The sequence below is a fragment of the Sturnus vulgaris genome, chromosome 9, assembly GCF_052056855.1.
Source record: "Sturnus vulgaris isolate bStuVul1 chromosome 9, bStuVul1.hap1, whole genome shotgun sequence".
In the NCBI taxonomy this organism is placed as follows: Eukaryota; Metazoa; Chordata; class Aves; order Passeriformes; family Sturnidae; genus Sturnus; species Sturnus vulgaris.
Window position 1 is genome coordinate 22,634,384 of NC_142251.1, and position 17,642 is coordinate 22,652,025.

Sequence of the window (17,642 nt, forward strand, 5' to 3'; positions counted from 1 at the left end):
TAAATTAATTTTCACTATTTTGTGCATGATTTATTTGAGATTTCACTGGACAAAGCAGGCATCAGGCATTGAGGTTTTGTAAGATAAAACAGCATTGCACGTTAACCACATCACTTTACTTTGTAATGGGATGTAGAGTCATGAATCTGCATCAGCCTTCTACTTTGCTATTCTGAATAAATAAAAGTATTCTGTATTCTGTTTATTCACTGAATTATGTGATACCAAGAACCATCTTGGAGTGTTTTCTAGTTGCTGAATGTGCTTTGGGGTTATTAACTCAGAACCCATGCTTCAAGGGCTGCAGGACACAAGACCATTCTGGTACAGTCTCTTTATGTATTTCAGGTTGCTGTTTACATCTCAGGTTTTGCTGACCCCTCTCCAACACATAATTGGAAATTTTGACCTGGGTAACTGTAAACACCTGTGGGAAAACCCTTTGACTTGCCTTTACTTGTTTTATGTGTTTGTGTGGCTTGTGTGTTGAAATAACTTAACTTGGCCCCCATTGAAATGTCCCCTTTTTAGTGCCCTTTCTTTTGAATTAAAAAAAAAAATAAAAATTTCAAAGACCTCATGATGTTTGGGAACCTGAAATAACTGATTTGAGGTCAGACAGCAGGTAACTGGTAGGAAAAAATAGTGTTCTTCTTCTAATTCCCAGTGTGCTGTGCTGCTGGCTGGGTGTGTTCAACCTCTGCTGAAGCAGAGAGGGACCAATATTGTTAATGCAGCTCAACAACAGCAGCAACAAATTTCCTGCCTTCTATTTCCACTTTGTGATTCTTCAGAGTCTTGAAACAGATGAAGAGTGCAGAGAGTTGCAGCTATGTCAGAGTTTACTTTACTAAAAGATCAATCTATTTTTCAGTTAGAAAATGCTGAAGAAATAAATTGCATTAGCCTTCTGCCATGTGTGGTGTTCCCTTTTGAAAGGCTTAGTGAGGCAAAAGTGCCCAGTTTGGGAACACCCCTGGCATAGGTGTGCCACACAGGCTCTTCTCCAGTTCTGGGAGGTCCTTGGTGGGGATGAGAATGATCTGTGCTCCCTGGGATGTCAGGTGTCAAAGCCAGGGTGCCTCTGCCTCAGCCCCTGGCTCTCAGCATGCACTCTGTGTGGTTGCTGCCTCGGAAATGTTTGATTTCCTAATGTTTAGTTTGTTTTCTGTGGAAGAAACCCAAGGTTTGGTGATTCTGTGAGGATTGCTTGGTAAGTGACTGGCATATCTTCATTAGCTGTAGAAATGAATCCTAGAGGGGACTAGTAAACATAAATGCAAGTGCAAAAGTTGTTTTCTGCAGCCTTCTTTCTGAGCAGGGTGCTTGGATACTAAAGCATGAGTGCTTCTAACAGGGGAGATCTCAGCTGTTGGTGTAACACTGATCTTTCTGTGAGCAACCTCTCTTAACCTGCTCTTTGTGTTTTGTTCTTATCAAAAGTTTAGTGTTGACTTTTAAGGATTGGTATGGGAAAAATGTCAAAACACTGATTTTCAGCTGCATGCTGCCTGCCATAGACATATCAGGGTGGGTGCATGTGGGCCAGCCTCTAAAATATTTTGTTGGTGATTCTTGGTCACGTGGAGGGCCCTTGGGACTGATGGCCCCTCGCTGCTGATGGTTCGATTACAGCGATCACCCACAGCTTCTGAAGAGTGCGAAGAAAAGAAATTGCTTTCTTTGTCAAGGTGTTTTCATTTCAATTCTCACCCATTAGCCCTGTTTGGTTAAGTTTTGAATTACTCCATCAGGTGACTGATGAGTTTTATTTTCCCCCTGATGATATTAAAATAGATTTGGGGTAAGATGGAAAGGAAAGGCAAAAAAAGATTTGTGCTTATTGATCAGTGCTCCTTCATCTTTGTTCTGGCTTAATGTGTCATGAACAGCAAAGATTAAAATGAACACCGAATCAGAACATGCTAGAAAATACATACTTTAAAATAAAAGTTTGTGAACTGATTACATACATAGCAAACTATGTGTACGCTGTTGTTAACCAACATGATTGTTAAAATTCTGTAACTAAGGTTTGTGATTGTTATAATTTACATATATAAAATTATGAAATGTTGCTTTATGTAATAATAGCTTTTGAAGTTAGATATGTTTCAGCTGTAGGGCTGAAGATGTTCAGAGGAGTAGGAATCTTTTAGACCAGATCCTGATTGCCAGTGGTATTCTACTTCCATACCTTCCTACCACAGACTGTAAGCAAAATGTGAAAGGTTTGAATTTCATGTACAAAATGCTGTTTGTAATTGGAGAATGAAAAAAGGATGAAGAATTTGAAACTATGTTTTTATAATGTACAGTTATGTTCATTCTTCCTCACACATGAGGAGAATATCATTGCACAATTCCTAGTCTTGTTTCACAGCATAATTATAGATGGGGTGAATATATGATACAGTAGTATCTATATTAATTAAATAAAATATCATAAATAATCTAGAATAGACCCATGAAAAGAGACTCTAACCCCTTCTCCCTGTAGCTGTCTTTGGTTGTAAAGTCAGTGGCAGTGCTTTTCCAAGATGTTATGTATTCCACTATTGCTCTGGCCTTTAAGTAATTTGTAAATTTGAGTAATAGGTACTTACTTACCTCTTAATTATTGAGTAATCACATTTTACTGCTTGTGCTAGTCAGTGTTTAAGGCAAGGGGCATAATTTAGTGGGCAGTTGTGCTGACAAGTACCAGCAGTTGGGCTGTGCCCAGGATGTGGTGCTCACCAGCAGAAAGGGGAAGGAATGCTGCTGCACTGTTCAGGCAAGAGGTGATGTACATACATAGCCATTATATCATCTTTGGCCAAGAGGGAGTTCCTCTGCAACACTCATTTGTCCTTGAAGTAGCTAAAGACTGAACTAACTTTTGCTTAGAGAAAATACCTTGCAGAAGGATTAAGCTTTTGGTTTAATTTTTTATTGCTTTAATTTATTTTTTAAGGCATGTTAACTCTAATGTGAGATTTATTTCTGTATTATTTTTGGAAAATATCTGTCAAAAATGTCTATATCACTCTGTGTTTTCTGCAATCAATCAACCAGTTTGCTTTACAGGGTCACATATATCCCTGGTTTCATGTCCAAGCTGATACTAAATTAGTTTTTCTTGCTGTAAATCATGAGGCAGTAAACTCAGGTATCCATAATGTAGTGAGATGTAGTTTTTGTCATGTGCCAAAAGCTTTTTGATTTTTCTATATGCAGAGTGTGTTGGTTTCACAAAGCAGATATAATAGTGTAGTCTGTGAGATAAAATGGTTATCTCTGGTCACACATCACTGACATGGAAGAGCAAGTGATGGTCCATCCCTAGTGTACTTGGCAAGGCAAGACTTGTGCTTCTTCCTAATTGACTTAGTACATGTTGCTTGGTAATGATATGCTTGAACTTTTCTAGATCTTTCATAAAATGAAGACTGCATATTTCCTAATACAGGAAAATTTCATGTAGCCCATAATATTCTTAAAGAACTTTAAGTCCCACATCTTTATTTAAAATGAAGAAACCCCTGCACAATATCTGTTTGTAAGGGAATGTGGCAGGTTACTCTTTCATTCTTATGGGGAGGGTGTAAAAACTTATGTTTGCTTGCAAAGGTGAATGCTCTTGCTCTTACTCTTGTCAGGTACTGTTCATTTCAGTAGATCACAGCACAGCCTGTCTCCTTTAAATTTCTTTGAACAAGAGACCCAGGGACAGCAAAAGTATTTTGTTTTGTAAACTCTCCTTAAACATTAGCAATGACTGGAGACATACGTGGTGCCCACTTGCTGCTTCTTCTGCTGCTTTAGTTCTTAGATCCTTGTTCTCATGAGTCACTCATGCTTACAACTTAGAAGTAGGAAAATTTAAGAGTAACACAGCTTTGAAAGGCATACAGTTGTCGCCATACTTTACAAGGTCATTCTAAAGACTTACCAGGTAAAAGAAAACCCTGCTTATCTCTTGAAGAGACCAAATAAAGGCTGAACATACTCATTTTATCTATGCACTATCTGTGCAATGAACTCTCACCCTGATTAAGGTTTTAGCTAGAAGCATGGCTAATAGCATTGCAGCCAAAAGGACCCTTTCTTTCTGTCTGTAGTAAGCTGAAATGACTTACTGCTCTGTCCTTCAGTGGTACAAATTCTTGGGCTAAAAGGATTGACCTATGGCTCTGAAGGAGCTGTCAAGTTGTGGCTAGAACTTTTAACCATCTCCCTGCCTGTAAAATGGGAAGAAGTACTTATTTCCTAGTTCAAGTGCCTTGAATATCTGAAAGACTGGAAGAAATTTTGGGTCCAAAACCTTACAAAGTTCTGCTTTTCTACAATGTACTTGGCTGAACCTTGCATGTGATTAGTTGGGAGGTCAGTATTTACACAGTGTTCTCACATTTCTGAAAACCTTGAGGAACCTTTGTCACATAAGTTTAAAAGTAGAAATGTTTGAAAATAGTTCTGTGATAAAGGGTCCAATCAGCGAGTGTCGTGTGTGGCTTTGCAGCGTCGTGTGGACATGTCAGATTGTCACACTTCAGTGTGCTTGCTGAGCTGTCAATGCCTCGGTGGGGCAGCCATGGCCAGCACCTAAAAGCTGTGGAGTTGCTGTGATGAGATGTGGTGTGATGGGGCTGACTGAACTGGACCCACTGACTGCAAATGTGAGTGGTTTTTGTGGGAAGTAGAGAAGATCATGGTGTGCGTGTGTGTGGTTTTTGTTAAGAGCTGAGTGACTCTTAGAGATATGGACTGTACCTTTTTTTTTCCCATGTATTAGAAACAAAATTCTGGATTTCCACAAACATGATGTGAGCACTGGTATCCTGAAATAATTTGTTAAGTAGTATGTGTTTAGAGGAAGATGTAATTAAATTCTGAGCCAATTGATAAGTCCATGAGTAATTTGTGCTACTTGTGACTGGGAGCATTTTTCAAGCATACATCCTACAGAAATTACGTCAGTTGGAGGTGTTATTACTACAGTTAAAAACAGTTCCTTAGGAGAAGATTCCTCATGGAAAGAAGATGTTTTCATCTTGCCTGTAATGTCTTTGAAATTATGTTTCTGAACCTGATACAAAAATCACGTTTCTGATTGGCAAATGTGCAATCCCAAAGATTTACAGCTACAGTGACTGTAACTGAGGCCAGTAAACTGTTATTTTCCATTTGCCATTCCCCAAAGCTCAGTATTTAGAGTGTTTGTTGACTCTGTTGTCATTTAGTTCACACTTTGCTTTCTATGAGAAAAGTTGGAAGGAAAAATGTTAAAAGTCACCCACTCCAAATATCAGCTTTGATGCCAGTGTGAGATGGGTACCTTCAAGTCCTAAATAATTTTTCAAAATGGAGCATAAGCTTTACAATCAGTTGAAGACAAGGCGGAGGCCACTGGTGTGGGTGAGGGAGAGGGGACAGGAGACACTGGGCTGCTGTGGCTTGTTTTCAAAGGCAAGTCCCACCTGAGATCCTGAAGAGTCTGAGTGTATTAATATATGGGAAAACCTGGCAGATATAATTACTGGAACTCACTAACATTTTTCTGTAACTGATGTTGTCAATGACATTATTTTTGTCTTTTTCCTTTGCTATTTGCTGAAGTAGGAACTGTTTGAAATGGTGGAGGCAATTAAGGAAGGCACACTTATGAATAAAGTGTGAGTAAAGAGTTAAAGGTGCTGGATTGTTAAGATTTGATACAGCTTTGTAGATACATTTTCTTTTGCTACATGATTTGTATAAAAATGTACTTTAAGATATTTTCTGTAGTGGCACCTTCATTTGCATAATATCTTGAATCTGACAGGTTTTAGGTGCCTGAGAAGTTAGTGACTATTTCTTAGTTTCACTTTTTAAAAATCAAATTGCTTCAATGTATTTTGTTCTTGTTCTTTCTTTTGATTATCGATGCTTGGGAAATACTGTAACTCCCTTCTTCTCCCCTTTTCCATGGCATCCTGCTCTTCTTCTCCTGCTCCTGGCTGGTGCTCCACTTTGATCCCCCAAACCAGGGAGTTGAAGACCACTGCTGCACCCAGATCTTCTGGCAGCAGGGCCTCCCATTCCACTCCATTTTTGGCACTTCATGTATGAAACTGTTAACAAGCGGATTTTAATATAATATACAGAAGTCTTTTGTGGCAAGAAGTTTGTTTTTCTTTTTTAAATGTGAATGCTGTTTTTTTAATCAGATGATTTCATCTGTAAAAATCCTTTGGTTGTAAGTTATGGTTCATCTCTTATTTTGTTTCTGAATCCCTGTTGTAGTGATTTGGTTGAATACTAAATATTGATTAAAAAAGCATCACTAGAATTATTGTTGAGTGTTTCTGGAAAATTTTTTGAAGTATATGAGAGACCTTTGTTTTTGAACAATAGCAGTATCAAACTTAGATAACTATTTTTTTTATTGTTGAAAACTACTTAGTCTAACAAAATCCATTCTGCTTATTGCTTAAATGTGTTTTTATAAAGGTTCTCCCTGAGATAATCATAGATAATTTCAGATTTATTAATTGCATTCTCATGTTCGCATCAGGAAAAAAAAAGACGTGGCAGTTGTTTTTTCTAGACATAAAAGAAGAACAGTCTGCAATAAGCTTTGCTTAGCTACCTTCCTTTTCCTCGTTATAATTCTTTCCCACCCCCTTAGCTCCTGGCCGCAGTCTCTTCTTTCCCCTCTGCACTGACAGCTTTTTTCCAATGAAAACCTATATATCATCAGAGAAATATAACTGGAGGAATACTGAGCAGTTATCTAGTCCATTCTTCTGTCCCAAGCATGACCAACTCTGCTTGGCAGTCTTTTTGTCTGTTCTGCTCAGTACCACCAAGAGGGATGAAGATTCCTCCTCTCTCCAGAATACTGGACTACTTAAATCATATGTTTCATTTCACCTTAGCTGTGCTTTCCTCTCTGAAATATTCTCTGTTGCTGTCCAAGAGAATTAGCCGAGATGATGTTTCTCAGCATGTGTTTGTAATTTCTGTTCCATTACCAAATTGAATGTGTGCTAATTACCTTATCCTATTGTATTTTTGTGTGGCATTTATAATCTGCAAGCTGGATGGTTGTGAAGAGTATTTTTAGAGTGTATTTAACTTGTCAGTTTTGGGGAAAGTTACAACTCACAAAGCTTTCTCTCTTTTTTTTCCATAGTTTAGAATGTACTACTTCTCTAATCTACTCTGTCATGAGAAATAGTACCTTTGTATTTTCTTTGATTTGTTACAGAAGTTAAACTGTGTTAGAAGTTGTTTTCCGAAAATACGAATGACATGCTTTATGACCTTGCCTCTACAAGAATAGATTTTTTTGAGAGAAATTACCTTGAGGATCTGCATATGTTTTCCTTTTGTCTTAGTGGGTGTCAGGGATGCCTGCATTTTTCTTCTGGAGCAGTTCTAGATAACGACATCTTGAATTATTTTTTTTTTTTTTAAGCATTGCATGTGACTCACTTTTCTCTTTGTAATTGTACTGCACACTTTTGGTACCTCAGCAAACCTTTCCATGATTTGTCTCTCATCTGGCTCGTACCAAGGGAGATGTCCTTTCCAGTGCTGTAGGATATTTAGCAAAGGAATTTTCAAGTGTTACTGGCAGGTGCTGAGATTCATGTCTTGGATGTGGTAGGCATAGGAAAAAGTGCTGTTTGTACATGGAAATATCCATTTACACATGCAACAGTGTATATATACATTTATACATGTACCACACCAACTATGTTAGGTGTGCACTTGACAATTTCCTCTTGCTACTACATTTACTTAGAATTGGTGCAAGCCATTTGTCCTGAAAAGTCTGTTAGAAAAAGTGAATGAGGAGAAATTCAGTAGTTCCTCAGCTGACTATAACAACAGCTATTTCTGAGTGGTTCTCATCCTCTCACCCATAAAATCAGCATAAAATTGACCTAACGTTGCCAGATCAGACAGGGTATCTGGGATGTAATCCTCGGGGAAAAGAAAATTCAGTCTTTGTAAATCTGAAGATAGAGTGCATGAAGTTGCAGAATCAGATTATACTTTCTCTTTTTATTTCTAAATCGGTACCCTTTTGTTTCTTCCTTTGCAGCCCTTCTGAGAAGTTGCCCCAAAGATGTGTCAGATGTTGCCTGAGCCTAGCTCCAAAAGCATGATCTTTTGAAAAAAAACCCAATCCCAGACTTGGATAATTAGCATAAAATCCTGAGGCTTTTTATAGGTGTTAGGGTTTGGTTTCAGAGAGTAAAGGCATATAAAGAATATAGTAACTTTTCTTTTGGAAGCACAAGTCACATCAGATTTTTGTACTTAATAAATGTATGGCAAGTACCTACTAAAATAAGCAGTTAAAAGCCAATAATAACAACTGCAAAACCCAGCTCAAAGCAGTTGGACAAGTCTTGAAGGTATGTAATTTTTGCTGAGTGTAGCACCAAATGTTTTTCTTGGATTGAGTTTGGAATATATATTTTTTTAATGTTGGCACTTTTTTGTTTTCATGGAGTATTAAAAGTATTGTTCTTCCTGTTTAGATCGCATGACTTATTCTCTTATGATATGAATATCTTTCATGATATGAAAGTAAATGTTATACCTATAGTTGAGTGAACTGGAATTTACTTTAGATTTGTTTTTACCATTTCAAGTGAGACTGGAGTAGTATGAGAGAGCCTTAGTATGAAGTGAAGAAAGCAAGATGAGCAGGACACTAAATTAAAATTTCAGGGTTTTTTTTGTTGAGCTATCAGGGCACCAAAAGAACTTATTGGAGCTGTTGATCTTGTAGATAAAGGGTGGCCCTGTGAAATGCTGTTAGCTCTGTTGGCACCTCATTGATGTGTACATTTTATCCATGTTTTGACCCCAAACCCAAAGTTTTGCTTAATTCTGAGTTTGTACTTTTCTCATGACTGTGACCTTTTAAAAGGACACCTGGAGGTTTTGCTATTGCGATCTGCTTCCTATTTTGAAGCCTGGCAGTTACATGTGCACTGAGGAGAGTGAACAAAAGAAATTACATTTCTGTCCGATTTCAGAACCCCAGTGATTTTGTTACTGTGTTGCTAAAGCAGTCTCTGTACTGAGTGTTTCTCATGTAACTGTGCTTCACATCTGCCGAAACCATCTGCCTGGCTTCCTTGCAGGGAAGAGGCGGCTGGGGATGCTCCGGCAGCCCGGCCCCACTGCAGAGCGGTCCCCTCGCCTCCTCACAGCCCATAGCGCCCGGGTTTTGCAATAGAAACACCTCTAAATGGTCAGGCAAGGCTTGGGAAGTTGTGAACAAGAAATGGGTGATAAGAAACGGAACTAGAGGCAGCTGGTAACCAGCTTGTGTTGCATGAGCTGTAGCAAATAGTTGATGCTGGAGTGCTGCCGCACGAAGCAGTCCTGCTTTCTTCTCACCACAACTCCCTATTCCCCAGTTTTTCTTCCTTTTTTTTCTGGTGCAAACCAAATGGTTTTGGGGAACTTGATCTAGTCAACGCTGACCTGAAAGGTTTCAGACAGTTGGTTTGATCTCGGTCAGTTCCCTCGTCTGGCTCCGTGTAGCTGTGACAGTCTGCACCAGCAGGAGACACGCAGTGCTACAGCTTCACCAACAAGTACCTGGTAGTGGCAGTGCAGAGGGATTATTGCTCTTTCAAAGAGAGATTTATCCTTGAAATGTTTGTGGACATATGGCATTAGATTTACAAGTTCTGTCGAAGTATTTTTTGGATTCTGCAAGTTTTCAGTGTTTTTTAGCAAGTAATTTATGGATTACTTAACATCGAGTATTTGATATGCTACCATACTTGCTACTCTACTCCTTGGATTTATCAGGGATCACTGTTGATATGCAATTGCTTTCTTTTTCATGATACTAATTTGGAATAAAAACAAGAGCTCCTTTACAGGTTTGTCAAACTCCTCTTGTACCTGGTCATTATAGAGACTTGTTTGCAATTTAAATACACACAAAATAGATCAGGAAAGAAAGGTCTCTGTTGTAACTACCTGTATTTATTTGCTCTCACATTCTTACAAACATAGCATCTTATCTCTTGCTTTGTATCTGCCTTCAAAAGTTCTTGCTCCCCACGGGGGAAGATTTATTGTGCAAAATACACACATTTTATTAAATAATAGCTGCAAAGCCCTTCCTGGATTTTCTTAGGAGAAAAAACAAGCTCGTCCAACAAATCAAGAGTCAAATGCCTCAATTTTTATTGAAAAGCTCGCTTAGATTTGAATTGGGCACAAATTAGGTCTAAATTGCATTGAGTTGATTGACAAGTTGAATTTTGTAACACGTTTGAAATGTATGTTCTGCTGTTGACTTAAGATGTAGCTCGGGGTGAAGGAGGAATGCTGACCTCAGTCTCCAGCTCCTGGTGGCTGGGCCAGCAGCAAATGTACCTGTGTGACAGCTCTGTGCTGAACAGCAGGATTTGGGGTCAGCATCTGGCAATGACACCACCAGCAGTGGCATTTCCTTTCTCATTAAATCTCCAGTTTGCACCAGCAAACGTACGTGGGACCCGAAGAAGAGCAGAAACCTCTGTACTTTGCCAAAAGTGGAAAACCCTGTGATGTCAAACCCAGCAATGAGAAGGAGGTTTACAGTGCTGGTGCTAGAGGCTGAAGTGGAAATCTGAATAGCTTCCCAGACATTGGCTCCTTGGAAGCCAGGAATGCAGCAGCCCCTGAGGCAGACAAGAGGTGGCAGCTCCCATCAGGCAGTGTTTCCTGGCTCTTGCTGTTGTGTTCCTCCTTGGTTTTCCTGCCCTCGGGCACCCTGAGCTGCTGCTGGCCTCGTGTCAGTGGTGGCAGCATCTGCCTCACCATGGCTGGGGCACCAGCACAAACAGAGAGCTCTGCCTCTGGTCCAGCCTTTGCCACTGCCCTGCGTCTCCCTTGCAGGTTGATAATTTCACTTTTAGCAGGTGGACAAACACTGCTGCTGATGTGTTTGTTCAGGAGCCTGTGAGGTTTGGTGGGTGTTTGTGGCTGTGTAACAGCAGCACCTTAGAAAGGGTTTGAGTCAAAGGAGATTAACAGCTGGGGGGGAACAAGGATGAAGGTCATAAACTGTGTTTTTGTTGAAAGGTTATGGTTCCAATCATTGTGATAGAGCCTTTCAAAACAATATTTTAAGTGGAGACTAATATGTGGCCTAAATAACTGTGATTATTTTTATAATTAGCATTTTACAAGAGGGTAATGAAAACGTCAAGGTATTACTGAAATGCTGATTTTTGAATGGCTCTGGAACATGCTAGCTCTTCTAAACTCTTCCTTGAGAATGCTGCTTACATTGATACTATCATTAAAATCACAAAGGAAGTTTTTCTGTACTTTTATAAGCGCCTTTTTTTTCCCCTTATAATTTTCTGTTCTTTTTCCCTGGGATGAAAAGAGGTTTTCTATCTCTTATGTCTTATTTCTTAATTGAATTAAAAAGTGAAAATTAAATGTGCTTAAACAATGAGCTATTCGAGGAATAAAGAATTGACTATGAAAAGAGTTTGATACATTACAACCTGCTGCCATATGTAAAACAATAAACATACAGTTTCATAAATATGAAATAAGTCTTTTTAATAATCCAGTATCTTCCTTAGTTTTTAGATGTATTTTTTGCACTTGCCTCAAAGCTTGACGCTAAGCTGACCCTCTCTTTAATATTAATGTACTCTGACTGTAATACTCTGTTCCTTTGCCTCTGATTAATGCTGTCTGTCAATTATTTACAGATCCAGTGGTACTGTGGAAGTTCCCGGAGGACTTTGGAGACCAGGTTGGAAACATGAGATTGAACTTTTTTTTTAATGTTAGAATAATAATAAAAAAGCTTTTCTATTCAGCTGTGGAGAGGCAGATGCTAATGATAGCAGGGTGGAATCTTCACCCAACTGGTGGCTTGGTGATTAGATTGCCTCTGTGACAGGAATATGCAATAGCAGTTGTAGAGCACTGAATGTTGTGCTAATTCTCTGTATCACCTTAGTTTTGATATAGAGTATTTTATCAGGTGGTCCTGTTGGACATGTTGGGTTTTTATCTGCTTTAGGATTGAAAATGTGGGAAAAATTTAGCAATAAAACTTTGCCAAGCATTGATGTTATAAAAAACCACCAGAACAAAAAAGTTGAAGAACTAACCATGTATGTCCTCTTAATGTCAGAATGTGTGCATTCCATTCCTTTAATCCTTTTCAATGCATGATTTTAGATAGTTTTTAAATAATATTTCAGAGATACCCTAGTTATTTGCTTGGGGAAAAAAATCCTCAGACCCTTGTAAGAGACTGATCTAAAGTTACTGATTCTGAAAGCGTGAAAATCCTATGTTCTATCTATAATTAATCCTCAAAGGAAAGTTTATACATACAGGACTGATGGATTATTTCACTGTTTGTAGTGACAGCAAGCTATTAATTAGTGTGTTGGGTTTTTTGCCCCATGACTATTTTATGGAAGTTATTAATATTAAACTTTAATGAAATTCAGACAGAAAGTCTAAAATTCTCAGTGACCAGGGTTCCAACACTAAATTTTATTATTTCAGCAACTTCTACAAGAGTTTCTTGCATAGAAATATTTTTATTTTCATAAAAGAAAAATACATAAAACAGCTAAATAGAATTAATATCTCTGTCTCAATGGCTTCTTTGCCTCTTATTTTTATACTAATATTGAGGCAAACATTCTTCATTGGTAATGTCACCACAGTGGATGATCTGGAAGTGTTGTTGTATAGTAGATGTTGATAAATTGTTGATTTTTTTTTTTAATCAATAGTACAAGATTCTATAAAGACAGCTATAAGGTGATTCATGATGAAAAGAATAAATCTACAAACATAGAAAGTAGGATGTCTGGTTAGGGAATAGCATCAGTCAGAAATGTGCAGCCTGTAAAACAGTGACAAATGAGCAAAGTGTGCTGTTATATGTTCTCAGCTAGGCATTCAGCAAGTTTTGATAATTATCCTGGCTGCAGAATGATCATCTTCATTGTCATTTAAATTCTTTTTTTTCTAGTTTGTTTTGTTCTTTTTCTCCAAGAAAGACTTGCTCTTAAAAAAAAAAAAGAAAAATTATGTATGAAGAAAAATGGGAGCTTATTCAGCAAGTTCAAGGTTATTCAAAGAACAGCTGGTGTAGAAAAATGATTAGAAGATGAATCCCACTAAAGACTGGAGGGGAATCATACAAAGATGCAATAGACATAGCTAATGTATGAACACCAGAGGCCTCAGGCAGCACTCTGCCTTTGGGCTCTGAAAACCCATGTCTGCACATTGTGCCTCAGCTGTGTAGGGAATCTGGTGTTTCAGGTAAATTGCTTGTGTTCCTGGAAAACAGGATATTTTAATCCTTCTCTTTGCAAGGGAAATTTTCCTATTGGAACCACTGGATTTAAACAGAATATATAGTAGCTTCTAAAGCAAAGCCATGAAGCAAGTCATGAAGTGAAATCAGCAGAAATCAGCAGAAGCCTTCTCCACAATGTGTGTGTGCATGTTGAACTGGGTACGTTTAGATTGGAGACCTGAGTATCCACCAGATTGAATTTCCTTAAAAACCAAAAACTCACTAAAACTATCAGGGCTAATTTCCATGAAAGTTAGTGTGGAGATTGTTTAGAAAAAAAAAAGAAAGAAGAAGAATATTCTCTGTCCTGTTTTTCAGTCATTTCTATTTTAAATGTAAAATGTGTGAGTTAGTTTTTGGATGTATCCCAAAGAATCATCTTTCCTAAAATTGAAGGGCTGTCTGTTTGCACAGTGATGTGATAACAGTGGGCAAAATATTTTCCTCTCTTCCTGAATTTTTCTACAGTTTATCATGTCACCTTTTTGTTGCTTTCATAATGGAAAGAAAACTTGTCTAAGTAATTTTGACATTTTCTTCCTCTTTCTCACATTTGTGTTCTAAGTATGTCTGAACTTCCCAGTGCTTACTCATCTCTAATCTTCTGTTTTTCTTCTGCCCTCCCATTTTCTCTGATGCTGGTCAATATTCTTTTGGTGTACTTTTTTCTTAAATATTGACTTTCCAAATTCATGTTTTGCAAAACATTCCATCTGTTGTGGATGGGATTTAGAAACTAGAGTTGATCAGGAGGAAGACAAGTAATTATGACAAATCCCTGGTCTTGTAGACTCACAGTCTGTCAGCTGAAGGAAATATTAAGGCAAGGTTTTGGTACCACGAAAGAATTTGCAAGATTCATTGTTGATTTCCATATCTGCTAAGACTGCAGGGAAACCACTTATATTTTCTCTGGTAATTTCTCAAATGCCAGAATAAGAAGGAAAAGAGAAAAACAGAATGGGGAAGGAAAAAAAGTAATGCTTCAAGGCAGGAAATGAAGAATACTTCTCTTTGCCAGGAGAGTTTCAGAAAGTGTATTTGCCCTTTTATTTTTATTTTTTTTTTACATTTTATTTTATTATTTGAAGTGGCAGTAATTCCATTTTTAGTAACTCTCAAAACTGTCAGTGAAAAAATGAGCTCATGCTGGTTAGAATTCAAAGTACAAAGAGCCACACTATCATTTCAAAGAAAGTATCTATTACAAACTGCCTTAAAAGCCAGAAGAACTAATCTGTTTGAGACATCATAGAGTTACAAATTACTGTTGTACTGGCATTTGTGCTATAAAAGTGAGTTTGACAATGTTGAAAAAGTTGTGAATAATCTCTGCACTGTAGAAAAAAAATGAAAATTTCTGATTTGAGCATATATAGGTCTTCTTTGATTATCTTCCCATGCTCAAATTTGGATGAAGAATGAGTTGTAGCCATTTAATGGGCTAATTTTTTGTTGTTGTTTAAAAATGTATTTTGAATGTATATTCCTAGAGGAATATAATTTGTAATGTGTTCAAATATCCCCTTTATGCAAAAATTCCCATGATAAAAGATACGTATGTTTTTAATCTTGAAATTACTATTTTGTTTATTCAGATTGGTTAAGCTAGAGTTTCATTTCAGTCTTATGAGCCCATTTTTCAATGGAAGTCTGAAGAAAAAATGCTGTGATATATGGAAAAAAAATTCTATTTGTTTTTAAGAAGAAAGTATTTTTCAAGGGCTTTAGAACAGCAGCTCAAATGAAAACAACACCTTGGCTTCAAAACTGAAGTACGTGATGACCTGCTGAAGAAGAAAATGCACATTTCTGCAGAAGTCAGTGTCTCCCAGCAGAGCTGCCTTGTCTCCTCGTGGCACTGCAGTCAGTAGCAAAGCCCTGCTGATGTCACACGTGTCCAGATGTCTCCACTAGGGCTCTGCTCGTGGCTGTTGAGTCAATAAGAACACTGACACTCCCACCAGCTTCACTGGGTTGGAGCATTGCTGGGAAAAGAGTGGAGTTAGCACAAGCAAGGAGGAGAGCAAGGGGCTGATAGTGCCAGCAGCAGGTAGTGCCTGTGCAAGAGGCAGTGCTGCTTTCTGTGTTGTCTTATCCTTTGAGGCTTTTTTATTCTTATTAGCATTTCTTATTAATTTAAACATCTCAGCGTTTCTTATTAATTCAGTAATTACAGGCAAGTTGGGTATTATTTTTAGCTGTGTAAGAATTCAGTAGTTTTTTATTCTGACCACCTATTGACCTAAAGTGATTTCTACCTGTAGTACGTGGTGTCCATGAAATAGTTCTCATTCTTTGCCCTTCTAATCACATAATATTTTCTAGCTTCAGCCTGCAACTTCTCTGCTGGTGAAAAATCTCTCAGCAGGAAGATGACACAAATAGCTAATATCAGGAGATGGTCTTAGCAGAAGCCACTTTAGTAATAAATATGACAAGGGCTTATTAACTAACTGAAGATGTGGGTTAAGAAGGAATTCAGACTCTGCACTGGACTGTTGGGTGTGTTGCAGATTTCATCCTATTTCCTCTTGCTTTCTAAGACAAGCAGTCGTAATCTGCTTTCCCATGTCAGGCTGTTCCCAAACCCTGCAGATGAGTAATGAGTAAGGGATATGATATCCCATGTGAGGAATCTCTGCAGTTTTCTCTGAAGTTAGGGTACTGCTCTTTGTTATTATCTCATATTTTACATAACATCTGGGGTTTAGTTTTACTGTATCACATTGTGCAGAAGTCACCACTGAATTGTAAACTTTGTATCCTGTAGTGACCCAAACTACAGTCTGACACTATACACGTAAATCTACCTGGTTCATGTGAAAATATCTTTATATATAAGATATATAGGTGCATATGCAGTTGTTTTAAGACTAAATCTTCAGAAATACCAATGTGTTGGTCTTCCTGCAGCAAAGCACTGATCACACACTTAACTTTCAATGTATGTTTTAACTACTGAAAGTTAAGCCAGGCTTAAATAAGCATGTGATTGGAGACAAAAGGCTCAGTTTCTTTCAGGATGGAATATTTAATTGCATGGATCGTGGCAGCAAATACATAAATGAGGTCACCATGAAAAAGATTCTGTTCTTTTAAAAAGGATGTAAATAATAGCACAAATTGGGTATTTTGGGGTTTGGTTTTTATATTCTCAAGAAGCAAGCTAAAATCTGTTCTCTGGGTCAAGTTAATGTGTGGAAGCCAGCAGTGAGATTTTCGTGTTCCTCTGTGCCCTCTCAGGAGAGCAGCAGGAGCCCAGGAGGTCCGAGGCTGTTTACACTCCCTCCAAGGCTGCAGGCGTGCTGTTAGGGGATGCATCTCACCAGCTTTCTGCAAGACATGGCTTTGTTCTTGTATTCTGATGAGGCACTGAGTGCATGCTTCACATGTTTATGCTAACTAGATAGGTGCTTGCTTTGTAGCGTTGTTTTTATCAAGAAATCTTAAAGGCTTGGTGATTTTGTTGTTTGTGTATTAATAAGTATGATTAATATTTGGGTGCGTTGGTATGAGAAAGGTGGAATCAATCTAATGGGATTACTAATTTTCAGGAGTGTTTTTGTTTAAATGTTGCACGTTATGTTTAGTTAAGGGATATTTTCGAAATTGAATCTTTGTGGAAAGCAATTAGCCTTGCTGAGATGATGGCAATGTGGCAATTTTGTACCATTGCAAGGGAACTTTATCTGGTTAAGATAAAGTGATTTTCTGACTGCATTTGGAAGACATGCTGCTTAAATAATGAAAATTATTGAAAAATACTGCATGTGTAAGGCAGCAATGTTTTTTGTCTATGCAAATCCTAGTTGATGGATGAAGGTGTATTTATAGTTGCTAACTGCACTGTGTGAACAGAAAAGATCTGTTCAGTCCTGATAGTGGAACAAGTGCCCACGTAGATGTGCTGGGAACACCCAGAATCACCAAGACCCTTACATCATACATTCAAGATGTGAATATTCCAAGATGCTTTCTCAAGCTTTTCTTTTAATTCATCCTAACAGGGACAGAATAAATCTTTGAGACTTCTATTTTTAAAAATCTTAAAATTATAAATACCAATACCTGAAACTTGGTATTTCCTTGGAATTTTGAGGACAGGTGGCAACATGAAGTATGCTTGTTCTCAGAATTGTGGGAGTTTTGTTTTATAGAGCTTTTAAGTTAAAAATGTTGAACTTGATCAGCATATGGTACTGGCTAACCTCATCTCTACCAGCTCTTTTGTTATCTTGTTATTGTTACAGGTCTTAATGACAGTTGTAAGCCATAGTTCTGGATGCAGGGGTTA

The 17,642-nt window shown here is 37.9% G+C and overlaps 1 protein-coding gene across 2 annotated transcripts in view; it reads left to right on the top strand.

Moving 5' to 3' along the window:
• The window catches only part of DENND1B (DENN domain containing 1B), a 149,898-nt gene that overhangs the window by 27,152 nt on the left and 105,104 nt on the right, over nt 1–17,642 (top strand). For both annotated transcript variants that reach the window (XM_014885761.2, XM_014885770.2), the window contains exon 3: nt 11,724–11,767. In XM_014885761.2, the coding sequence (XP_014741247.2) occupies nt 11,724–11,767 (44 nt within the window). The remainder of the gene's footprint in view (nt 1–11,723; nt 11,768–17,642) is intronic.